This window comes from Centropristis striata, chromosome 11 (assembly GCF_030273125.1).
Source record: "Centropristis striata isolate RG_2023a ecotype Rhode Island chromosome 11, C.striata_1.0, whole genome shotgun sequence".
In the NCBI taxonomy this organism is placed as follows: domain Eukaryota; kingdom Metazoa; phylum Chordata; class Actinopteri; order Perciformes; family Serranidae; genus Centropristis; species Centropristis striata.
Window position 1 is genome coordinate 26,268,782 of NC_081527.1, and position 27,163 is coordinate 26,295,944.

General features: G+C 36.6%; 1 protein-coding gene across 2 annotated transcripts in view; it reads right to left on the bottom strand.

The window, feature by feature from the left end:
• Window positions 1-7,297: 7,297 nt before the first annotated feature.
• The window catches only part of efr3a (EFR3 homolog A (S. cerevisiae)), a 186,311-nt gene continuing 166,445 nt past the window's right edge, over window positions 7,298-27,163 (bottom strand). For both annotated transcript variants that reach the window (XM_059345426.1, XM_059345425.1), the window contains 9 exons: window positions 25,876-26,037; window positions 22,746-22,877; window positions 22,450-22,517; window positions 21,242-21,369; window positions 14,537-14,619; window positions 12,765-12,813; window positions 10,713-10,816; window positions 10,542-10,591; window positions 7,298-9,903 (listed from right to left, as the gene is read on the bottom strand). In XM_059345426.1, coding sequence (XP_059201409.1) covers window positions 9,798-9,903; window positions 10,542-10,591; window positions 10,713-10,816; window positions 12,765-12,813; window positions 14,537-14,619; window positions 21,242-21,369; window positions 22,450-22,517; window positions 22,746-22,877; window positions 25,876-26,037 — 882 coding nt within the window. In that variant the 3' untranslated portion in view covers window positions 7,298-9,797. The remainder of the gene's footprint in view (window positions 9,904-10,541; window positions 10,592-10,712; window positions 10,817-12,764; window positions 12,814-14,536; window positions 14,620-21,241; window positions 21,370-22,449; window positions 22,518-22,745; window positions 22,878-25,875; window positions 26,038-27,163) is intronic.

Genomic DNA, 27,163 nt, shown 5'->3' on the forward strand with positions numbered 1-27,163 from the left:
TTTTTTCCAATGTAAATTATTATTTGGTGGCTCTAATAAGTCTCAAATGTTAAATGTGATTTTCCAATGTAATCTGGTGGTTCTAACAACTCTTTTAAAGTTAAACCTTCAAAATAAGACAAACATAGTTACACATATACTCACATTGTTAATTTAGTGAATCACTTTTTGTATCACTACTCTTCTAATGCACAAGGTCATTTTAGACCCATGTGTGTAAACTTGATGTAATAATACAAAAAATATTTTTCTTATGAAGTATGAAAGGAAAAATGGTTATAATGATGTGTTGTAATAAAAAAATAAAAAAGATATTCAAACACACAGCAGCATGAAATAACATGGGGAATGAATGTGGGTCATTTTTGACCCATGTTGTTAATTAGAAGGTTTTTATATGTTGGGCATCAAAGGGTTAATGTGCTTCTGATGCATTAGAGACTTTCATAGAAAATGTTGCAAGAACAAGAATAATAAATGACAACAAATGACAGCTGGCAGGTATTGATAGAAACATTTTATTTTAATCTCGAACATCAATCTCAACGCACGATTTACTATTAAATAGATTGTTTGTAATAAAGCGTGGAGGCTCTGCTGCTGCTGCTGCTGAGACAAATCAAACATCTCATCCACTGAGCTGGTTTCTGTTGGTTCCACAGAGTTTTATCCAGATACGTTTGGAAAGATTTTAAGAGTAAACTAAAGTTTATCAATAAAAATTAATACACCAACATTTCACTTGTTTATTATGTTTCAAGCAAAAATGTTAAATATTTCTGGTTCCAGATTTGCTGCTTGTCTTTTGGGGTTTTAAACTGCTGGTAAGACTAAACTAAATACTTGAATATGTCACCATTTGTTATAATTTTCAGACATTTCCATTAAATGAGTGACAAAAACAAAGAAGTCAAAAGCTTTCAAACACTCCTCATCATCTTCATCAGTGAGCAGAGCAGAAAGGAACCTTTGACTTGAGATTCTTTTATCACAAATATTATTCCAAGGCTTGAGACTTAGCATATCCACATTAATAAATCAATTAACATTTAAAATATTTATTAATTTTAGCCTGAACAGTTCTCAAGTCAACTTCCCAAAGAAAAAACAGTTTGACTCACTCAGCTATCGCAACTATTTTGCAGATTTTGTCATTCATGTCTGAACATTTTATGGATGAAATAAAGCAGGAAGAGAGTGATTAAACCTCTGCAGAACAATCTAAAAGATAAAGTAGTTTGTATTCTTTAAATCGTGGATAGACTTTTGCACATGTGGAACCAAAATTGCGTCTCTTAAGTGGAGTTGAAAGGTTCTTAAAGGTTCCTACAGCTGCAGCAGAGCAGAGCCTGGCGCTGTCTAGTGGTTAAAGTCATCAGTGATCTGAAACAAAGCCAAGCTTTAGTCGTCTGAACACAGACATCAGCCTGTTTCCTCTAAAACTGGCACAAAAATACAAACTGTTGCATCACAAACATAAGAAAACATCATCAGAAGCTCATTTCTTTTGTTCTTCTGTTCTGCAGAATCCAGCTGGTGAACTGAATAAAAGTCCATCTTGACAAGTGAAGAAAAGTTCATCATGTTAATATTTTTAAAGCCATTTCTGTGTCCAGCATTGTGTATAAGTATAAGGCAGCTCAGTTCACTGATTCTTCTTCTGTCTTAATGATCCGGGCTTCACTCACCAGTCAGGAGGGACTTTTAGAGTTCCACACAGTTATTATTGAATACAACATTTCACAAACTGAACATGGTGATAAAAAACCTCTAATGATCAACCGTACCAAACTAATCTGTGCTGATTCTTTTTGCTATAGTACCAGGTACACAGTGATCAAAGTGCAAACATCACATTTCATTCTGACTTATAAATTGTTCGGCATTTTTATTTTAATAAGTCCGCTGCCACTATTCAAAAGACTGATTGAGCTCAATCTATGAAATATATTTTATCAGAAGTAGCAGAGATGACTCATCCAGCTCAACTTTAAACGTCTGATTTAAACTTTATCACTGTGGAGGAGAAGTTGCAGCTCAGAACAGATTCAGATCCAGATTCACACAAATCCGTTCTACTTTAATCTCATTATTGTCTGAATGGCTCACAACTCAGATTACAGCTCATTTAATGCAACACAACAATAATGTTTGCATGGTATTCTATGGAATTCTTTCCAAACTAAACTAATATTTTTAGCACATGAACATGGAAAAAACATATTATTTGTTTTAGTCCTTAAGTTTTGGAACTAAAACTCCCAATATTTGAGTAAACATGTTGCATTTGAGTAAACATGTTGACTACATTTACATGCACACTAATATTAATCAGAATATGAGTATACACCGTATTGTGTTTGCATATTCAGAAATAGGTCTTATTCTCCAATTAACCCTTTGGAGTCTTGGGTCATTTTGTCCATTTTTATAATTCTTTTCATTCTGCCACACAAACATTTATTTATTTAGTTTTTCACTTTGACTAACTGGATTAACATTTTGAACACAAAAGAAACAAAAAAAACAACAAACATTAAAATCTGATTTAAAAAAATGTTTTTTTCCCCTTTCGAAACAATAACGCTCAATGAGTTTTAAATGTTAGAAATGTGTTTACAGGTTGCAAATATAACATATAATGTTTATATTTTTATACTAAATATATTTGACCTTATCTCTGTTTTACTATCATCATCAAACAAAACCTGGAGTCTCAAACCAGTCCTTCAGAGGGAAGGTGACCACATTGCCATGTTTTTTATGTCGTGACATCATGAAGAAGTAATGCACCCAAACTTTCACTGACTCCAGATTATTAAGACATGTGGGATATGCCAACATGACCGAGGTTTTAGAAGAATTATGTGGACATACACTACTGGTCAAAAGTTTTAGAACACCCCAATTTTGTCCATTTTTGAATTATTTTCATGTCTTTGTAAGTCATTTTGTGTCTTTTTTTGGTCATTTTGTGTATTTTTAGGTCATTTTGTGTCTTTTTTTAGTCCTTTAGTTCAACATAAAATGTGATTTTGAATGTTTTTTTTTTACTTTCAAAACACTATCATGCTCAATAAAGAATTTTAATGTTGCAAATGTGCATTAATTTCAGAGTACACTGAGACATTAAACTGCATCATTTTCAATTAAATTCTGGAAAAATTGGTGTGTTCTAAAACTTTTGACCGGTAGTGTACATCGCATTCAGAATACACGTATTATCAAGACTTTTACAGACGTGTGCATATAGATTGCAGCAGCCTTTTTTTTAAAGAAAGTGTCTGATGGATTGATAAACAAGCCTGCCACCTCTTGAAATGGCTTTAGTCGATTCAACATTAGAACCCTGAATATAGGTGGAATATTGATTTTAATTAGCCTTGTAATCAGCTTAGAAGGAATATTGTTTTTTTAAGGATGAATGGAAAACCAAGAATATTTTGTGCATGAAAACATAGTCTCTAATTTTCACTTACTGCTTATATTTGTCTACATTTTTGGAAAACTGACTAAATGCTCCAGTGGATGTCCAGACAGCTGAGTCTGGATTCTGACTGAGAAGTGCATTTTTTTATTGTTTTTATCTTGTAGCAATGAGGCTCTAATGTTATAAAGTAGCTTAAGTGCCTCCACGAGCTGCGAGTCACAGAGCGTGCTGATCAGAGAGAGAGTTTATTTACTTTTCTATCACATGTCAGACAAAGCAAGAAGTTCTGCAAATAACCTTAATTAAATCCCAGAGATCTGTCTGATTCACGCTTTGGAAAAAAGAGGTGGTTTTGTCTTATAGAAAGTCTCAAATGCAGCGTTTCTTGGTGAGCAGAGCTAAAATGAAAAGCCACCAGAGAAACTGAAAAGTGTCTTTGCAAGACATTTTTTTATTGAATTTGGATCTGAATCTTGTTGATCAGAAATGATTTTATATCTAAAAGTTTTGCTGATGAATGAGTCTGAGCTGAAGCTGCAACTTCTGGGGGGATAAAAGTCTCAATGCTAACATTAGCACTGATTTACTCTCACTTCTGTGTATGCAAAAATAGCTGACATCATCTGACTGTAGACAGAATAATCATTCATTTCTCAGCATATTTGAAATGATATAATGGATTCTACAATAATAAAAATAATCGATTAACATTTTAATAAATGAGACCATTTCTCCCGCATTGATAAGAACTGCACGATCCCATTGAAACCCTGAACCGTTATTTCATAGTAAACAACGAAAATGTAAGTTTGAAAATAAAAAGAGATCAGCATTTGTCTTCATCATGATAAATGTGATGGACAAGAATACATCTCCCAGTCTCTAAATCTCTACCAGGCAACCATTGAACGATACATGATGCATAAAATGTACAAAAATATATGATATACTGCTATAATGACACATTCAAAAAGGAAGTGATCATGTATTCCAGCCAGTCTAAACAAACGTATTCATCTGCTCAATCTGAGTTCCCTGCAAACTAAAATCAGTGTCATGTTTCCACCCTGGCTCATTTCACATCCGTCGAAAGAAAAAACTGATTTTTTTTTCAGATCCAGTCGATAAAATAAATGGTTTAGATGGAGTTCTACTGGCAGCGTGACATTAACACATCATGCAGTTAGTTAGTTAGTTAACATAATGCATGTTTTTAAACTACAGCTATGATATTAAATCAGTTTGCATTTAAAGCTAAGATGTTAGCACGAAAGATACAATCACTTTAATGCATCATTTATGATACAGAGGAAAATATGAAAGGGATTTTTATTTATTTGAGGCTCCTCTGCTCAGAATTTGGCCCTTTCTGACAATAATGCACAAACTCAAACAAAGTGACTTTTTCATGAACACTCTCGCTCGCTGGTTAAATCCAAACACCCGCAGCTGTTTGCAGGAAGCTAAACATCACATTCAGAACTGAAGAAGGTGTACAAAAGACTCCAATTAAACCTGATATTAAACCGTAATCTGGATCTGGATAACAATTTATCAGGGACCTTCATGTATAATCCAAATATTCAAATCAGGTCGTTAAAGTCAGCAGAACTGTCAACAAACACAGTGTGTTTAAAGTGTTGTTGGATGGATTTTAGGGACTGAAACAAAATGTCAGCTGAGGGTCATTTGACAGAACAAAATTTACTTTTTCATTACTAAATGGACTATGTTAGATTTGAGATTAACTGCTAAAATCAACTTCTAAAGGCTGACACATTACCAAGTGGCTTGCTTTGTCTGTTTTTTAATGTATATGTATATGTATGTATTAATCAACCAATCAGTTTGCATGATGTGCATGTTGCACAATGCATGAAGATTGTGTACGTGCCAAGGTTACAAGAGTTTTCAATTTTTCATTAGTTTAGTTTACATTTTTTTTCAATTGCTTTTTAACTTTCCAAAATGCAAATGTAACTTTTTTTGATGCCAGCTCTATTTTGGCTTCCGTACCTTTAAGCTCTCCTCTCCGTTGAATGACGTTATAGAGCTGACGTCTGAGCAGCTTCTTGTCTCTTTTGGAATTTAAGTCTCTGCTGGACAAACCATGCAATGACCATGCAATGGTTATATATATATATATATATATATATATATATATATATATATAACCTAATCAGTGATAGGCCGAGACTCGGCCAATAAAAACAGCTGACTGTTATATCCATAGATATCTATAAGAAAGGCTAGATTATTGGGCGGCCATCTTGCCACAGGCAGCTCGACCACTCATAACATCAGTCTACAGTTCATGTAGCATTTAAATAACCATAGATTGCTTAATTTTAAACCGATTTTCAAACGGTTTGGTTTGTTATAAACCTCATAGTTGTGGTTATGTTCCTGCATACTCAAGAATAATTCCAATACATTTTTATATAAATTATTCTTGAGTATGCAGGAACATAACTCCAACTCTGAGGTTTATAACAAACCAAACCGTTTGAAAATCGGTTTAAAATTAAGCAAACTATGGTTATTTAAATGCTACATGCACCTTAGACTGTGATGTTATGAGTGGTCGAGCTGCCTGTGGCAAGATGGCCGCCATGCGAGGACGTCGGTCTCCATAGGCTAACAGCGTGCATGAACCATCTAGTGTTTATACATAATATCTATGGTTATATCAGTCTGGCTCTACATGCACGGATGTTTATGTGCATCACAATAAAAACAAAATTCCAGATTGAACCATTGTAGATGAGAAGTCTAACAGAAAAAGAACATTTGAACACACACATTTTCATGATGACTGGTAGAGCGCCATCTGCTGGTGATTTGAGTTGAAGCTCCAGAAAAGCTACCAAGTTTTTTCTCTCTGTTTCTGGTAGCTTTGCTAACAAAATGAATGTTAGGTATACTATAAGAGGACAATAAGAGCCAGTGGAGCAGCTGATCACATGACCCTCTGCTTCCATGTTGTTTCACTCGTTCAGTGTTCTGCTGCATTAACATGTTTCATTGATCCAGATCCAGATTGTGTGTTTACAGCAGGTAGAAATGTGGTCAGAAGCTGCTTCGCCCTCAAACACTTCTAAAGAAAGGAGAAGACAAATCTCCAATGTTTGGGGAGAATGTTGGTGATTTCAAACAAAGCTTTTCTCTTCAGGAACTCGACCTGCGCTTGACAAACTCTAACATACAAAACCACCTGAAATGTACACAACCACGTACAAACAGCGGCCGCCTCCTGCTGACTTAAACAATCAATCGACATTTTCTTTCATCCCTTTTCCATCTTACTTCTCCATCGTTCACCATCTAATTCTGTAACACTATAAACTGAGAAGAGGAGAAAAACGAGCTGAACCAGACCAACAGTTCCTCTACACAAATGGATGTTGTTTAGTCTTCTGAGGAAACACTCACACATCCAATCATCTGTGAGTTAAAGGAAACACTGACCTTCACCCTGGAATAAAGCAGCCCTGCACAGCTGCTGCACCAAACCATGGCAGCAGGTATCTGCCTCCAACTGGAGGGATTTTTCTTCCTACACTGAGCTCAGATCAGAGGAAACACTGATAACCATCTGTTATTACAGATCACAGCTGCAGCTCCACCAGATATGAAGGATCTCATTCCAAAAACGCCTCCTGCACCCTTTTGGAGACAAATCATGGCCTTGTGGTTACTTTCGACAAAGCACGGATGATTAAATCCTCCAAAATGTCACTGCTTTGTACCCGAGTGGCTGAAGGCGGATTCAGTGGGGAGGTTCACTTTGAGGTGTCAGCTGCTGCTGCTGCTGCTGCTCTCTTACTTTGGGAAATAAAACTCTGATAAAATCCAGAATTTTTAGAGATAGACACTGTGAATTCACAGAACAGCAGGGAAGTGACTTCTGTCTTTGGCAGCGAAAGATGTTTTGGTTTTTAAGAAGCTGCCAACAAAGCTGTGAGGAGTTCAAAGCTGCAGGTCCAACTGCAGACGCAACAGAGCCTAAAGCATGAAATATAATCCCACAGAAAGAGAGAGTTTGTGTCTTTAACCTTGGTACTGCTGGCAGAATTCTGCAGCCAGACAGCATGACATGCACGTTTAAACTGAGAAATACTTGATTTTAACGATGTGTACACCAAGGTTATAATAGCTTTGGATTTTTCATTAGTTTTAGTTTTAATTTCGTTGTGATTTTTTTTCAGTTCGATTCGATTCAGTTAGTTTTAATTCGTTTTTAGAGTGAGTTTGCTAATTTTAATTTGTTTTTATTTTTTGGAAAATGCTTAGTTTTAGTTTAAAAAGGTTTGTATGAACAAAATTGACAAAGACGAAAACTAAGGACATTTTCACTATAATTTTAGTTAGTTTTGCAACCAGAAGATACAGTTTCAGTTAGTTATTGGTATTTTTATTTCAATTAATAAAAATGTCTTCAATTCTACTTTTCGTTATGTCGTTAGTTTTCGTGAACTATAATAACCTTGGTGTATACAGCAAAAAGCAGCCGCTGCACAAACAGCATTGTTCACACACTTGGGTGATTTTAAGTGCCTCCACTAGGGCAGAAGAGGACTGAATCATCCCTCGCTAACAAATTTGTTATTTCTGCTATTTGTAGACATAATGAGCCAATCAGAGCTGTGTTTGCACGGTAAAGTATGACGACTTCATCTTTCTACGTAGATCACAAGCTGCTTAACAAAAATCATGAACAACAGCGACAGAAAATGGCAACACGTGTGAGATAGACTGAGGTTTTTGGGAGTCGACTTACAGCAATAAGAACTCTGAAATTCGTATATTTCATTCTTTGCAACTGCAAATCCTGCATGTAGGCTAAACTTACAGACAGATACACTTTTCCCAACAAGAAATCTGCAACATGAACACACAATTTAATCTGAATATCAAGCTACAATATCTTCCTTCTTGCCACCTAACGAATAACTAAAGATAGCAACACTGGAGCAAAGTGTTAATACCTGCTGTAACGTGTTGCGACAAACTACAGGTACAGAACAATTCCAGATATATAAATGTAATAAATGCATTCAATTATTCCCAATAAAAAACGACTGTCCCTCAGTGCAGGAGAACAGAAGTTTCAGTGTATTGCAATTTAAGTTTTGTGCTCACTCTGTTTTTTAACGACGTGTTGGCTCAAACAAAGTAAAAAATCTGTCACATTCTATCTGATTCAAAAAGTTTCATTCCAACAAACCTTAGCACAATAGCGGCTGATAATCAGGTGCTGAATTTAAACTTAAAAATGATCCTCTCCAGGCTCTAAAAATAGATGTTTGTGATCCTGCACTTTAAACTGAGACGAACTGAGATGATATCAGGTTCAAGAGCGAGACATGGAAAGTGTTGAACTTACTGGGGAAAAAAAGTCTTTGTACCTCCTGTAATAAGTTCACAATCAAATTTAAACTAAAGTTGAACCATTTTCCAAACAGCTGATTAGGCAGCGATGATGACCGACGTCTTCAAAAATCCTCTGCAGCTTTCCAACTTCTCAGTCTGAATATTTGACATTTTAAAAAACTCTTTTCAAACCAACCATGAAGTCTTTCAAATCTACCAAAGCAGTTCTCAACCAGGTAAATATTCCTTTCACTTCTTTTCCTCACATGATGTTCTGATGTTTATTTATCTTGAAAAATAAAGACTGAGCAGTAAAGCCTGAGCCTAAAACTAATCTGCAATCTACAACCAGTGAAGTTATTTCAGTTTTCCTAGCCGGCAGCTAAGCTATTTAACGTTTCTACCGATGTGTAACTGCACAGACGTCTACTGACCCACATGAGAACAGACACTCGTTAAGAGGCAGAAGCTGCATCACGGCTAAAGCCAGACTCAAGTTTTAATCCTGACTCTGGTTTTTAGCTGTTCTAATCTCAGACTACAGAGTAGCATATGTACAAGGTGTGAAGCTTTGGCTAGACCAGAGTTGATCAGAGGCATGCTGGGAAGCAACGTCAGAGTCTGTACAGGGAAATCTCAGAGTGGAAGCTATTCTTTTCTTTTTGTTCTCGGTGACTCATATGTTTAGTTTAGAAAACAAAGTGCAGCAGATCAGAGATAACACATATCTGTCTGGAGCTTCACTAAGAATTCAAAGGTTTTTTTAAAAAAAGAGCAGAAAAAGGTGTTTTTATAATAATGATTCAGAAGAACAGTTTTCACTTCAGTTAGAAGCTTGTTTAGGTTCAGATCTGGAGACAGAAGAGTGAGATTATACAAGTCTTGGCTGCATTTTGTTCTGGTTCAAAGAGAAGAAACTGGATTGTGATTGTGTACTTCTTTATAAGCATTTTAAGCTGTGTGTGTGTGTGTGTGTGTGTGTGTGTGTGTGTGATCAGTAGACACACAGGTCTGGAAACTTCATCTCGTAGACGGGGACCGACTGGTGCTGAGTGTGTCCTGATGAGATGGAGACCACTCCAGACGGGCTGGGTGGAGGCCTGGGGACGGAGAGAGGGCAAGGTTCATAAAATTAACAAATTAACAAAAGTGATGGATGACGACCTTTCTTTTCATTTTCACCTCGAGTGTGCAAAAATGTTGTAAAATGTTATGTTGTTGTTCAATTTGTTGCCTCAACAGTAAAGGCAATACATTTTGAGGTAACACTTTATATTAGGGAACACATATTCAACATTAATTAGTTGCTTATTAGCATGCAGATAAGTAACACATTGGCTCTTAATTAGTCATTATTAAGTAGTTATTAATGACTTATTCTGCATGGCCTTATTATACAACCAGTAAGCCATTAGATTAGATTAGATTCAACTTTGTTGTCATTGCACATGCACAAGTACAAATCAACGAAATGCAGATAGCATCTAACCAGAAGTGCTTCAGCAGTAATTAAGTGAATCATAGTGCAATATATACAGGAATGAATTATATGAAAAAAAACCAAGATCGAACTGTACAGTAGTGCAAGTATATATATATAAACATATATATATATATAAATATATATATATGTTTTTTTATACTTGTTAATTAATGGTTATTAAGGACCTTTAAATATATATATATATATATATATATATTAGTAAAAGGTCGTTCATTAAGGTTATTTAAATCTTACCTGATTGTTAGTTCAAAGATTTGTGCCAGCCGGTCGTGCAACATGTTCGCCTGCAGAAACACAAGGTTCAGAGTGAAAAAGAGTTTACTTTACAAACCACAAGAGTCATATTAGACACTGGTGGTTCTTTACTGAACACTCTATCTGTAGTGTTTTCTCCTGTAGTTTTACCTTGGACTCGCAGTGTGCAGCGATCTCCTCAAACGGACCTTTCTGGAACTTCTCCATCACCTGACGCCTCTTCTCCCTCTCCTGCTCCTCCAGACCCGTGGTGTCTGACAACACAAGCAGCAAAATGTTTTACTGCACAATACTGAGCTGATATCAGCACCAGCACCAGGAAGACAGAAGCCTCATATACAGTAGTGTTCAATATAACAGCAGTCCAATGTGACTACTTAGATGAATCCAGGTTTTTAGTATATTTTTTATTGCTACATGGCAAACAAGGTACCAGTAGGTGCAGTAGATTCTCAGAAAACCAACAAGACCCAGCATTCGTGATATGCACGAATCTCTTAAGGCTGTGACATTGGGCAATTAGTTGAAAGGGGTGTGTTCAAAAAAATAGCAGTGTGGCATTAAATCAGTGAGGTCATCAATTTTGTGAAAAAATAAGTGTGAATCAGGTGGCCTCTATTTAAGGATGAAGCCAGCACTTGTTGAACATGCATTTCTCTTTGAAAGCCTGAGGAAAATGGGTCGTTCAAGGCATTGTTCAGAAGAACAGCGTACTTTGATTAAAAAGTTGATTGGAGAGGGGAAAACTTATAAAGAGGTGCAAACAATTATAGGCTGTTCAGCTAAAATGATCTCTAATGCTTTAAAATGGAGAGCAAAACCATGGCAGAAAACGGACGACAACCATCAAAATGGATGGAAGAATAAGCAGAACGACAAAGGCTCAGCCAATAATCAGCTCCAGGATGATCAAAGACAGTCTGGAGTTACCTGGAAGTGCTGTGACAGTTAGAAGACGTCTGTGTGAAGCTAATCTATTTACAAGAATCCCCCGCAAAGTCCCTCTGTTAAAAAAAGCATGTGAAGAAGAGGTTACAATCTGCCAAAGAACACATCAACTGGCCTAAAGAGAAAAGGAGGAACATTTTGTGGACTGATGAGAGTAAAATTGTTCTTTTTGGGTCCAAGGGCCGCAGACAGTTTGTGAGACGAGCCCCAAACTGTGAATTCAAGCCACAGTAAACAGTGAATACAGTGAAGCATCATGATATGGGCATGTTTCTCCTACTATGGTGTTGGGCCTATTTATCACATACCAGGGATCATGGATCAGTTTGACATGTCAAAATACTTGAAGAGGTCATGTTGCCTTATGCTGAAGAGGACATGCCCCTTAAATGGGTGTTTCAACAAGACAATGAACCCAAACACACTAGTAAACCAGCAAAATCTTGGTTCCAAACCAACAACATTGATGTTATGGAGTGGACCTTAATTCAATTGAGAACTTGTGGCGTGACATCAAAAATGCTGTTTCTGAAGCAAAGCCAAGAAATGTAAATGGATTGTGAAATGTTGTTAGAGAATCTTGGAGTGGAACAACAGCTGAAAGGTGCCACAAGTTGGTTGACTCCATGCCACACAGATGTGAAGCAGTTATAAAAAACTGTGGTCATACAACTAAATATTAGTTTAGTGATCACAGGATTGCTAAATCCTAGAAACAAAAAAAGTTTGTACAAAATAGTTTTGAGTTTGTAAAGTCAACGGCAGACACTGCTATAGTTTTGAACACACCCCTTTCAACTAATTGCCCAATTGTACAGCCTTAAGAGCTGCATATCACGAATGCTGGGTTGGTTTTCTGAGAATCTACTGCACCTACTGGTACCTTGTTTGCCATGTAGCAATAAAAAATATACTAAAAACCTGGATTAATCTGGTTAGTCACATTGGACTGCTATTATTTTGAACACTACTGTATATTCATGTCACACTTCAGTTGTTTCCTCATAAGCAGAGCAGAAAAAGATATATTTGGAAGGCCACATGTGAGCTTTATATTAACTCTGACTTTTATTTCTCATTCTGTGACCCACACAGTAAGTCTTGATAATTTGCAGGACATTACTGTAAACCTTTTGGCTCCAGCCTGGAGGATGATGGAGCTCTTGACAAAAAGCCAATCATTTAATTTGTATTCAGGGAGAAAGTTCAGAAAGGAGAGAGGAGGAGGCTCAAAGAAAGAGTCTGCTGTCTCACCGATGGCCTTCTTCAGGGTTTCAAATGTGATCTCCTCCGCTAGCTGCGACTGCACAAAGACAAAAGACACAAACACCATTTCAGCACCTGCTGGCATCACTGGTCAACAGTTACTGTGGCTGAAGAAACAAAACCAGAGTAATGACTGCAGATCGAGGTCATTTAAAAAAACAAGAGAAACTATTTATGTGGCGGGGGATTTTAGTTCTAGTACACCAGGGGTGGCCAACCAGTCAGAGACCAAGAGCCACATTTTTTACTGTGTTAACACAAAGAGCCATTCGCAAATGCAGCCCTCATTGTTTCTTTCACATCTATGCCACGGGTTCTGTCTTTTAATGGCACAATATCAAGGAGTTCTTCTTTGATCAAACAGTCGTTTGACACAGACCGTGCAAATATTGCCAACTGAGGCTTGTCTTGTACATCACAACTCTCATCTAATGCGGCACTAAAATACTCATGTGATTCAATAGCCGGGTTAATGTCCGATATTCTGTGTTCAACAGTGTGGCGGGACCGTTGGACGTCTGATACCATTCGTTTTAGTTTGTTGTTTTCAGGAGACAAGATTTCAACAACGTCACAGAGGCATTTTTCAACAAACTCCCCTTCATTGTATGGCTTTTTGGCCCTTGCAATGTTCCAAGCCAGTTGATACGATGCAAGCATTACAGTCTCTGAGTGCTTCGTAGATTTTTGGAAAAACTCTATCTGCTTTTCTGCCTGACATTTCAAAGTGACCAACTTGTGTTTGCAAAGTTCAGTCCCTTTTGGAAATTCCTGGTCGATGTTAGCGTGGTGCGAGCTCAAGTGGCGCTGAAGATTTGAAGCTTTGAAATGCGCTAATGACGCCTGACACATAAGGCAGAATGACGTCCTGTGTTCATCTTCATATTTTCGTTTTGCTGTGCATTTTTTCCCTGCCATTTTGAGAGCGAACTTGCTCCTACTGGGAAACTGAGGTATTTTCATCCCACGCACATGCGCGTTTGACTAAAATACCGTATTGAACTTGTGCAATCTTCCCGGCTCTGCCCTGTTCCGGATGTCGCCGAACGTCACCGGAAAGACCCAAGTAGTCCCAAGTAGACCCGAATGAACGACGAACAGTTCCGGAGGAACTTAGTGGTCGTTGTCTGTGAGTACAAATTATTTGCATCGGTTGATTTTTATTATTTGCTGTATAATGTGTGTTTTTATGGATCCGGACCGGTTGCCATGTTGTGATGCGTGATCCCGCACACAGTTTTGATTTTGTGAAACCTCACCACAGCAAGTCCTGTACCTTGTTCATGTGTGAAGCAATTAAAGAGGATAAAAAACTCTCTGAAGTAGCTGCAGTTTTTCTGACAGAAAACTAAGGCCAGACTGTCTACGCCAGCATACAAAACATAGTTTACAGAACTCAAGCTAAGCGAACACGCACAGTTAAAAAAACACAAACACAAACCTCGAAATGAACGTAAGAGCCGCATGAAACCGGGCAAAGAGTTGCATGCGGCTCTGGAGCCGTGGGTTGGCCAGGTCTGTACTACAGCCTAAATATTGTGGTTATTTTATAAAAATCTGCTTGTAGCTGCAGTAATTGCTTGATAGAAAACAATGTTCCTCTGATGACTTTTTAAATCTGTGAACATCTTCATAACTTTACCAACACGAAAAGTCACTTAATTCTCCACATTTCAACTATTTTCTCTAAAAGCGTGATAATGAAAATATAATGTTATGCATAATGTTTTGAAGTGTTTTTCTCAGTTTGTCAGACTGACCTTGTCTGGAAGGCTGTTGATGATGTCCACCTGCAGGGAGATGGTGTCCACAAAGCTCTTCCTCCTGGTCAGACGGTCTTCATCTGCAGGACAAGAGACGAGTTCACCAGAAATTAATATCACCTTTAAATCTTGATATATATATACATACAACATTTAATGCACATTAGAGCACAACAGACATTTATACACAGAAAGAAAGACGTGTTAGCAGTGAAGACCAATATTTCAGCCAATATAAAGATTTTTTTAGTACTTTTCTATATGAATTGTGCACTGATTTAGCAACATTAAGACTCTGCAAAGACTCAGGAGGCAGTTTCCTTAAACAAAGATTAATATTATGCAAAAAAAAACAATATTCAGCACAATTGAGCATGTTTCCATCTGTGCCCATGGCTCAGTTTCTATGCTGAAAACATAAAATCCCCACATCACATTAAACCGCACGTTAGTAAGATCCTGTTAAAAACATTAAATTTTATTTGTCACGTGACAAATATTCACTGAAAATCTCTTTACACAGAGCAGAGAGGAGAGGACAGGACAGGACAGGAGAGGCTGGAAACATGACAATACTTCAATATGTACAATATGTGTAAACTGTTTTTAAAACATTTTTGACACTTAGAGTGTTAATTAGTGTTAAAAAAGTGTTAATATATAAATTCCATTTCTCACAATTTTTATCTTTATAATCTCAGAGAAAATTGGAGTTTTTAAATCTAAATTTACTATTTTAATCTCAGAGAAATTGTTTGTTTTCTTGCAAATGTACAACTTTATATTCTCAGAAAAAATATGAATATTTTCTTGTCAATTTGCAATTTTTTTTTTAGATTTGCCACTTTAATCTTGGAGAATTTTTTTCTTGCAAATTTATAACTTTATAATCTCGCAGAATATTTGAGTTGTTCTTATTATATTTATCAACGATTATTCTTTTTCTTCTTTTCTTTTACTTTTTGTTCCATTTACCATTCAGTAATTAATCAGAGAAATTCAAATGCCTATTTACTTTTTAATTTCTGTTATTCTGCACGAAGACATGTTTGAGTTGTTCCCTCTTCTAGCCATGATTGTGCTGATTCCATAGAGCTGCAGGACAGATTTATGACAGATTTATATGACTTTTATATATTGCAGTAAAATACAAGGACACAGGGAGTAAAAAAACACCCTGAAAGTGCTTGTTGGGGTTCAGAGAATGAAAAGAGTGAGGGCTATTGTATTTTGGCTCAGTATGAGTCATTTGTAACGAACATGAAGCTGCTTTCTGTCTGCTAAGTTTCACCAGGAACATGATGGCATTGGACGATCAGAGTTTTCCTTCAAAACAACCTCTTGTACTTGTGTGAATATTGACTCTTCACCCTCAAAGGCAGAGGAGCAACTACAGCAGTGTGACATTCTTCACTAGTGGCAAAACCACTTAGGGAGATGTCAAGGAACACAGGTGGAGAGCATCGACTTCAGCCATCGAGACACGAGCACTTGTTATTTGCTCTAAGTGGTCACTTGATAAAAAGAGGTGACTCGTCTACTCCCTGACATCAAACTCTAAGTCTTGGGCTATTTTGTCCATTTTTGAATCCTTTTCATCCTGCCTGTATACACCACTTAAAAATGTTTTTTAAATTTTGCTCATTTTGTATCTTTTTAGCCATTTTGTGTCTTTTTTTTGTGGTAATTTTGTCTTTTTTGGTCATTTTGTGTGTTTTGTTCTGTCTTTTTATTCCAGTAATTCTGTTTCTTTTTTTAGTAATTTTGTGTCTTTTTTTGGTCATTTTGTGTCTTTTGTTCTGTCTTTTTTAGTCATTTTGTGTCTTTTTTTTGGTCATCTTGTGTCTTTTTTATGTCTTTTTTTAGTCATTTTGTGTCTTTTTTTGGTCATTTTGAGTCTTTTTTAAGTAATTTTGTGTCTTTATTAGTCCTTTAGTCCAACATAAAATGTGATTTTGAATCTTTTTTTCAACTTTCAAAACACTATCATGCTCAATAAAGAATTTGAAATGTTGCAAATGTGAACAAAGGTGTCAAATATAACAAATAAGAGGGTTACATCCAGTTCTATCATTTTATACTAAATCTATTTGAGCTTGTCTCCAGTTTTACTTGGTATATCATCGTCAAACTGAAACTGGCCTCATGGAGTTTACAGCCAGAACTTTAGAGGTAATTTTACAGTAGGGCTCCAGGCTGCTTTGTTTTCTAGTCTGGATGTCATGAAGAAGTCTGGATTTGGAGCTTTTGGTGACTCCAGAGGGTTAAGACGACAAGAAACAAATCCGAGTGATCCTGCAGAGCCATAAACAGGTGTTTTAATACCTCCTGTATTCATCCACCATCACAGAAGGACAGCTACTGTCTCACCCAGAGGGACAGACGCAGCTCCAGGGTCATGTGAGGGACGAGGTGTGAACGCAGGAGCAGAGAGAGAAAACAGCATCACTGTATAATTGCTGTGTTCATGAGTCACGGTGACCTTTGCTGTGCACTTTTAGCAGGTATGAGTCAGCAGCTGGCCTGAAGGCCCTCTGAGGAAACTGATCTGAACAGACACAAGGAGCTCTCTGTTTATTCCTCTTATACTTTCAGCTTTTGGTTCATTCTCTTATCTGTACACTAGCATTATCTCTGATTCTGAGAAGCCAGCAGAGATCTATTCCCAGTGAAAACTAGTATATAAATGTGCTCATTTAAATGTTATTTGCAAGAGGATGAGTTGTAATGTGTTTTGCTTATGTTGTTTGATATGTTGAAGTGTTGGGGGCTGTTTTTTGTAGGCAAAATGTATTAACTCTCTGAAATATGTGTTTTATTTGAATTATTGCCAAAATACACAGAAAGAAACTGTAAAAACAGGCATTATGTTGAACACTCCAACAGTCCTTGAACAGATCCTCAGTCACGCAACGTTTTAATTTGAAAAGGAACTAAAACGAAGCTTAAAATGTTGATATTTCTGTCAGAATCACTTTATTCAACATTTTATTTTTATTTTTACTTAACCTTTATTTAACCAGGTCGGTCCCACTGAGACACAAAGACCTCTTTTTCAGGGGAAGCCTGGCCAAGATAGCAGCAGGGTTAAAAGTTACAATGGCCTTATAAATTAAACAATGCCAGTGAGTAAACCTGCGAGCGGCTAAGGATGGCCACTCAACCCGAGCATATAAGGAGCAGTGATGTGTGAGAGCTTTGCAGCCTGTAATAAACCTCAAGGCACCATGGTACACAGTATCAAGGGATTGAAGATAATGTACAGGGGCATGCATATACAACAGATCACCGTAGTCAAGCACAGGGAGAAAGGTAGCAGCAACTAGTTTTTTCCTTGCAGCAAAGCCCAGCTTAATTTTCAGCTTTTTGATGAGGCTCTCAATGTGGGTTTTAAAAGTTAGGCGGTCATCAATTAAAATTCCCGAGTAGGCCTACTTGTAATGTGTAACCAACTCAATCTGTTGTGACACTTGTGGGCACTCGGAAACATGTTTATATATAACTTCACTTTGATTTCGAATTTGTTCCTCTTTTTTTCTGATTTTTGTCATTCTAACTGTGCTTCTGCACAAAGACATGTTTGAGTTGTCCCCACTTCTAGCCATGACTGTGCTGATTCCATAGAGCTGCAGGACTTATAGATTTATATAGGTTTTATATAATGCAGTGAAATACAAGGACACAGTGACTAAAATGTAAAAAAGAGCAAAAACTGCCCTGAAACACCTTGGTAGAGTTCAGAGGGTTAATGCATCCCCACCAACAGCAGCTTGGGGAAGTAGTAACTACATGTGTGTGGAGCAATGGCTACCGTTGGTAGCTGCTAGTTTTTGGAAAAGAGATCAACAGGGTTAATGCTAGCAAGCTAACACACAAACATTAAAACGGTTACTCCAAGTCAGTGCATCTGTAGCTCACACTCCTGTCTCAACAGATGACTTGAAACTCTCTGCTGTTCTCTGCACAAACACTGTATGTGTGTATGTTAGCATCCTTAAGACTCACATATAAAACCAAAGCAGCTATTTCTACCAAACAAGCCCAGACAGACTGAAGCTCAACACAATTTAAACATTACTTTCTACACCGACAGCACGAAGCATGACGACAAACACAAACCACTCTCAGAGTCTAAGTCTACATGCAGCATGTACTCACCAGAACAGTTCCAGGTGGGAGAAAGCAAAATAGATGTTCAAATGGTGAAACCGTTCTGTGTTTGCATTTTAATATGCAGTCTACAGCTACACATCACAACTAGAAACTAGAGAACAACAACACAGGAGTTCCCCAAAGCTGCTCAGACATCTAAAAGGTTTTTATTGTTGCGGCTAATAACAGCAATCTACAGGACTCTCAGACTCTATCCACTGTTGACTCTTTCACTGCCACAGACATTGCAGAGCTGCAGTACCAATTAAATCTCCCTCCACTCAAAAATGTGCTTCACAGTGAGATAGTGGAGGAGACATGTTGAATCCCCTAATTTAACTCTTTGTACTTTTGAGCTAGTTGGTATCATTGCTTTCAGCACTAGCGCACCTATATGCAGTGTAGTTATCAATAAAGTATATATAATAATAATAATAATTATTATTATTATATTATTACTACTATATAATATATCTATGAAAAATAATAAATAATTAAACGTAAAAAAAGAAATAAATTAAAAAATAAGAAATGTTCTATATATATATATATATATATATATATATATATATATATATAATTTATTTTTATTTAATTTATTTATTTTTTACGTTTAATTATTTATTATATATATATATAATTTAATTTAATTTATTTATTTTTTATGTTTAATTATTTATTATTTTCTATGGTTTTAGTTTATTTATATAATTTATTCTGTTTTACCTCTTGGTACAAGTTGCTGCCTCTGGTGATTTTGTTTGAATTATTATTTAATTATGTTCTTATTACTGCTATTAATTATGAAGTCATTTATTGCTTAGTTTGTGTGCGTGTGTGTGTGTGTAGAAGGGTTGTTGTATTGTGTGAAGCACTTTGTGTTGCATTACATTTGTATGAAAAGTTCCATAAAAATAAAATCTGATTGATTGTATTTAAAACTACAATGTTTTTGCTGCTCTAGTCTTAATAAAAACTTGTTTAGTAGTCTGTCTGCAGTCTGTAGCTAAACTAAAGCCAGTTTTGTGCAGGAGATCAGGGAGGTCTACAGCTCTACTGCAGCTGTTACCTCTGGACGTCTGCTTGCACCTGTGGAGGATTTTTCCGACTGTGTAAAGCACTGATGGAAGCACGGCAGAGGGAGGAAACAGAAAGGCACCGTGTGTTAAACCATAGACGACAAAAATGATATTTATAAACCTGTTCCTCTTTTCATTTGGTGAAAATTAAGTTAAGGTAAATTAAGTTTAACCAAACTGTGTAAAGTTGCCTTGAATTTGTATAAGTTTACTTCCAAGGCTAGATTTTAAGATTTTTTTATTTTAAAAAAAATGAATCTAGAAGATTAATTGCATGTTGCTGTAATGTGAAATATCTTTTTCAGCTGCCAGCTGGAGGAGGACGACTGTGACAGCCTGCTCTGTAATAAAGCCACTCACACAATGGGGATTTTTAAAAAAAGAGTATATTTTCTGTTTACTGAACAACGCCTTAAGCTGTTAATCCTCCAAAGCCCTTTCAGCCAAATCTTCACCAAGAGAGCCAACAGTTTCTGGGGTCACAGTGACTTTAAACTGAAGAGAGACTGTAATAAACTGTAATACAGTAAAGAAGAAGACCACGTCTCCATGTTAAATCCTCTCGTCTGTGGTTTTTAAGTGTCCTCTTGAACCCTGGATTTTATTCTCAAAATCCTGAGGTTTGCTGAAATTTTTATTTTATCTTTTAAAAGATTTTAATGCTGTATATGCTTTGTATCTACTTTTTTAAAGGCAGCATATTATGACAGTTTTTAGTGCTTGTGCACATACAGTAGTGTTACAGTCAAACATACAGTCAAATGTGACTAACCAGATTAATCCAGGTTTTTAGTATATTTTTTATTGCTACATTTATTGTACAAACAAGGTACCAGTAGGTGCAGTATATTCTCAGAAAACCAACCAGACCCAGCATTCGTGATATGCAGCTCTTAAGGCTGTGCAATTGGGCAATTAGTTGAAAGGGGTGTGTTCAAAACTATAGCAGTGTCTGCTGTTGACTTTACAAACTAAAAAACTTTTGTACAAACTTTTTTGTTTCTAGGATTTAGCAATCCTGTGAATCACTAAACTTTCTACTGTATGTTTGGGCATCTGGAGATACAAACCCACAAACTGTGAAATAAGAGAAAACCCAGTTAGTTTAATTGTGAGCTGCTGAGAAAAGAAAACACCCTTCCCTTCTTTTGCACGTGCAGGCTCATTAATGTTAACCAACCCCTGACTACACTGTAAAAACAAAAACTTAAAATTGCTGATTTTTCGATCACCTGAACAAAAAATATTTACTTCCCTTTAAATTTCTTGTGGAAAGTTGCATCAGCAAGGTTCAAATGACTTTTTAGATTAAACATTTTGTGTTTTAAAATGTAAAGAAAATCTCAGTAGAACTGCAACTAAAGTTTATACCAAAACAGATGGACACCTTCACAAACAAAACCTGAAAATATTTTAAAGCTCCGTAGAAGAGCAGGTAAAGCTTCATGTAGTGTGACCCGGCTGGGCGTACCTGTGACCTGGGGGACGTAAGGAATGGAGAGTCTCTCTGCGTTGTATCCCGGTCCTGCCAGGCACTCGGCCATGTCAGCCGTCTGGAAGTACAGCAGTCTGTCCTCCTTGTCCAGAGATTCAGGGAATCTGGGAAGAAGGAGGAGGAGGAGGAGGAGGAGGTGAGGGGAGAGATACTAAGATCCAACACAATCACACAGATCTGAAACCATAATTTGGTGATGAATTTGGATAAAGGTTTTGGGCTCTCCACATAATCTAAATAAAGCAAAACTGATCTGTACCGAAGCTCTGAAGCACTCACGTCCAAATTTAGTATCTTAAATAAATCCATCATCTTTGACTGCAGAGGGTGATACTAGAGGGGAGATTTAAAATCGGAAATAGATTCTTCTTGTGATAATCTCATAATCAGGTTTCATCAGCAGATGCCTGGTGATGATTTTGGAGCTTGTTGTGAAGCTGAGAAAGACTGCTGACTGCAGACTGCGGACGGATATTTGGGCTTCCAGGACATTTGAACTCTGGAGATATCAAACAGCATCTGCAAGATGCAAAAAATCTTAATCTCCATCCGCTTCCATGTAAATATGTGGAAAAAGAAGTTAACCAAACAAGTTCAGGAGATGATCCCAGATTTCAATGGATTATGGACAAAAAAAGGAAAGAAAGTTCAATTTATTTGTCTTTTATTGTGGAGAGGTTCAAGGTCTTTTACTGTGAAAGATCTCTATTTACATTTTACTGTGAAGGGGTTTCAAGTATTTTATTGTGAAGAGGTGAGGTCTTTTATTGTGAAGAGGTTCAAGGTCCTTTACTGTGAAAGGGCTTTATATACATTTTACTGTGAAGAGGTTTCAAGTATTTTATTGTGAAGAGGTGAGATATTTTATTGTGAAGAGGTTCAAGTTCTTACTGTGAAAGGGCTCTATTTACATCTTACTGTGAAGAGGTTTCAAGTATTTTATTGTGAAGAGGTGAGATATTTTATTGTGAAGAGGTTCAAGGTCTTATTGTGAAAGGGCTCTATTTACATTTTACTGTGAAGAGGTTTCAAGTATTTTATTGTGAAGAGGTGAGATATTTTATTGTGAAGAGGTGAGATATTGTATTGTAACTGTGCTCAGGCTTAACTCAACCATCAGACTGTTTCGGTCCCTCGAAATATTTACAAAACTAAACATCCAGTCTGCAACTGTGGAAACTTACGGACACTTGTCTCTGAAAATGTGTTCAGGGAGGAGATACGGAGCGTCCATGTTCCTCAGCTCAATGACCTGAAGAGACAACATCAGAAACAGCAAACGGTATAAAGAAGAATGACAATTATTAAAAGTATAAACTAGGTTTAACAGCCAAAGACAGCGGTGCATCATCAGCATATTATTCAACTTTAAGCAGTCAGAAGGTATGGCAAGAGCAAGTTAAACAAGAGGAACAATTTATTAATTATGAAGCTATCTCTACACTTGAACCAATGACAAAATGAGTCTCTGATGAGTCACCTTGCTGACGTGCTGACAGAATGGAGGGTTGGCAATCATCTGGCTGAGGAAGTTGAGGTATGCTGCCACCAATGCCATGATGCCACAGCGAATAAACATCGGCATGTTCTCCTCGTTAGCTAGAGCCATGTCCTGTAAAAATAGCCCCACATTGGAAAACACATTAGTGATAAGATTGATAGTTCTGTCTGACTGTCTTTCAGTCCGTCATCCATCCATCCACCCATCCATCCATCCATCCATCCATCCATTTTTCACTATCATTTTTACATTTTACATTAAACAACTATTGGAAAAAACAAGTAGCGGATTAATTGATAATGAAAACCATCATTATTTGCAGCTGCAGTGTAAACAAAGCAGGCCAAGAGGACTTCACGGATTAGGAGGACATGACCATTAACAGCTCATTATTTCCCGTCATGATTGTGATAATTAACAAACGACTGCAGGAACATGTTACAGACAGTGAGCAGACATGCACTTCATCATATCAGCCCTCTGTGTGCTCACAGTGTCGGCCCGGGGTCGTTACCATGGTGACAACCTTTTAACTGACACTGTGAGAACACAATCAAAGGCGCAGATGGTCCTCGCCGTGACCTCAGAGGACCGACAGGAAGTCTTCTGTGTGTTTACTGTGACATAACGAAGTGTTTCTGCATCTCATATCTCATTCTAAAGGATTTAAAGATGTTCCCAGTGAAGTACACATGGTGGTGATGATTGTGGGTGTATTCATGTGTGTGTGTGTGTGTGTGTGTGTGTGTTTGCCTCTTGTCTACAACACCCTGACATTTTGGGACGATAAGATCTCAGCTTGAGACACAAACGAGCAGCTGGCGTGTGTGTTGGAGCGTGTGTGCAGAGTTCTTCACACCTCTGCACCGTCTCAAACGTATGAGGTTTATTGGAGCTGTGTGTGGTCTCCAGTCTGAAGACATTAAGGACTCTGCTGATGATGATGAGGATAGCACAGAGACTCATCAGCCATGGAAATATGACACCTGACACCACAAATACACCATCAACACATCAAGGGTACTAAAGCACCACAACCAGTTTAAATACTTTTCATCCTGCCTGTACCAAGGTTATTGTAGTTAACGAAAACTAACGAAAACTAGAATTGAAAAAGCATTTTCGTTAACTGAAATAAAAATCAAAAACTTTAAAACTTAAAAAAAAAACGATGATTAACTGAAACTGTATTTTGTGGTTACAAAACTAACTGAAACTAACTAAAATTATAGTGAAAATGTCCTTTGTTTTCTTCTTTGTCAACTTTTTTCATACATAATCCAGTGTTTCTATTTCTCCGCTGCTGAGTGTGTGTATTCCTGCTTTGTGGGCTTTCAGGAGAAGCGCGAGTGAAATTACCATAATGACAACATAATGACTGTAAAAAGCAACTTCTCAGCTTTTAGAAACCATTGGAAATATGAAAATTTCGATCGCGTAAAGTGTTCAGTTATTATAGTAATCCGAAGTACGCATATCTTCAATTTGCCCATGATGTTACAGATCACATTTTTTTTGCAGTGGCGCTTAAAACTAAAACTATCACTAAAACTAATAAAAACATAAACTTATACAAAGCATTTTCAAAAAATAAAAACTAAACTAAAAATAGCAAACTAACTCTAAAAACAAATTAAAACTAACTGAATTTGAAAACAAAAATTCACAACGAAATTAAAACTAAAACTAATGAAAAATCCAAAACTATTAAAAACCTTGGACTGTACATACCACTATAAAATGTTTACCATGCAGAGTTGGTGTCATTGGTTTTAGCACAACCTCACCTATATGACCTGATCATTATTGTTTCACTTTGACTTACTAGATCAACACTTTGAACCCAAAAAACACAAGACAACAGAAAAATCTGATTTTGAAAATACCATATAAAATGAGTTCTGTATTTTATACTAAATCTATTTGACCTTTTCTCCAGTTCTACTCAGCCTATCATCATTAAACACAAACTGGTATGGAGTTGGAAGCAAGAACTTTAGAGGGAAGCTGACGGCAGAAAACATACTGCTGAAGGTTTTACAGGCATGACTCCAGAGGCTTAACTTCAACCTGTTGGGAGGTTTATGGTTTTTACCTAAAATATGGAATATGAAGTCTGTAAACTCCAGCTCCCTGATAAATGAATTGAAAAGTACAATATTTCACACTGAAATGTAGTTGAGGAAAGTAGAAAATGAAGTTGCAGAATCTCCAAGTGAAGTTTATACACAAACTTTACCCCTTTTCAGTCTGTTTTGTCCTTTTTAAAAATAGGAAACACAGTTCCAATTTTTTCCCCAAGTTGATAACTTTGAATATTTTGTGTTACAAAATAATCTACAAGAGCTGTAAGAAGCCTTGATTTGTTCTCTTTCATCTTTGTTTTTTTTTACCACTTACCTCCATCTTATCCTACTTTCTTACTTTCTTCTTTGAAAAAATGTTGTTCCTTATTTTCTTCACGTTATTAAAACTCCAAAAAAGGTTAAAGTTCATCAGGAAACATATAGGTCCTGCTCAGTGACCAAATAGTTATAAAAGATTACATGTACTTTTATTTATTTTTTCTTCTTCCAAACGCGCCCTTGAGTTATGGGTTTTTAGTTGATAACTTGAACTAACTAACCAACTACAATATTTTATAAAAATGAATCAAGATATATGCAATACAAAATGTGACTCTTCAGTTATTTTAACCTTATGAGCTTTTATGTTGTCTATTTTTTTCATATTTTTACCATTTACCTCCATCTTCTTTGAAACATTATCCTTCCTCCTTTTCTTCAACTTATCTAACAAACAGTAAACTCTGCCGTTGTTCTGTCTTCTTCTCTTTATTCTTTCACTTTATTGAGGAAAATGTTTTTTCCATTTTTGCAAAATGTTTAGTTTTACATTTTTATAAACTTTTTGTTGTAATCAGGTTTTTTGCATCACTGCTTTTACTGAAGTTAAAGTTTTGAGGACTTCTCTCGCTCCACTGAATTCACAATTAAGATTTACCATCACTGATGCACTGATTGCAAGTTTTGCTTAAATGTCAGACTTTTGTTTTGTGACAAATGCCAAAATGTTTTACTAAAATGCCACCAAATCACAAAAGAATTACCTGCAGAGCGATGGAGAGGCGAATGAGATCAATGACCACTTCCTCATTGGCCAGCTCGATGGTCAGGACGGCCAGCGTGGTGAAGAGCAGCTCAAAGTTTTTATGAACATTGTCCTCTTCTTTACAGCCCAGATAGATGTGACGGTAGAGCTGCTGGCCGTGCTGCAGAGGAGGGTGGGAAGATACAGGAAAACATCACGGTCGAGGATAGAGAAACATTAATTATTGAGTATTATTAGAGATACAACTACACTGCTAAAAAGGTGTGTCTAAAAACAAGATAAAAACACTAAATCTGAGGGAAATGATCTTGCTGCATGGACGGATAATTTCACTTGGCAAGATTTCTTAAATTAAGATAATTAAATCTAGAAAAAAGCATGTTGAGAACTTAAAATAAGAAAAATATCTCTTAAAACAAGATAAATTATCTAACACTTAATTTGCAGTGCACTCTGCTCGGGCCAGTTCATCGCTGCTTGCAGCTTTAATTGATCTTGTTTTAAGAGTTAATTTCTTATTTTAAGTGTTTAACATGCTTATTTCTAGATTTAATAATTTTAACCCTTAATCGGGCGAAGAACCATATTTGGTCACTTCAGCGGATATCCAAAATAAAAAATAAAAATATTTCGAGAAAAAAGTTACTAAAATTTGCTAGATTAAAGTGGCAAATCTACAACAAAAAAAGTCGCAAATTTAAGAGATTTAAAGTGGCAAATCTGCGTGAAAAAATTCACAGATCTACGAGAAAAAAGTTGCTTTTTCCTACTTTTTTCTCGTAGATCTGTGAACCACTTTAAATCTCATAAATCTGCACATTTTTTCTCGTAAATTTGCCACTTAAATCTCGTAAATTTACTTCTCAAAATATCACCCCCCTCCCCTGGGTCCGTATGTTTTTTTTTACACATTTTTTTACACATTCTGCCAGTATGTAATATCCTCCAATAATCTCTAGGGTTGAAATTTGGAATTTCCTAGTATTTCAATTTACTGTATTTAGTATTTTATTTGCCCTATTGATTAATGAGTGCCCTATTGGTTAATTTAAGTAATCTTGTCAAGTGAAATTATCCGTCCATGCAGAAAGATCATTTCCCTCAGATGTAGATTTTTGCATTGTAGGAAATCTTAGCATTTTAAAATGTGTTATTGTACATTGGCGAGAAAAAAAAAATGTTTTGGCTGCTTCAGTCTGTAGCATCTGTCTTCTTTTAGCTTGGTGGCTTATTTTCCAGCAGGTGTTTGGGTCTCTGACCCTGTAACCGCAGCTTAGAGCAGTGGA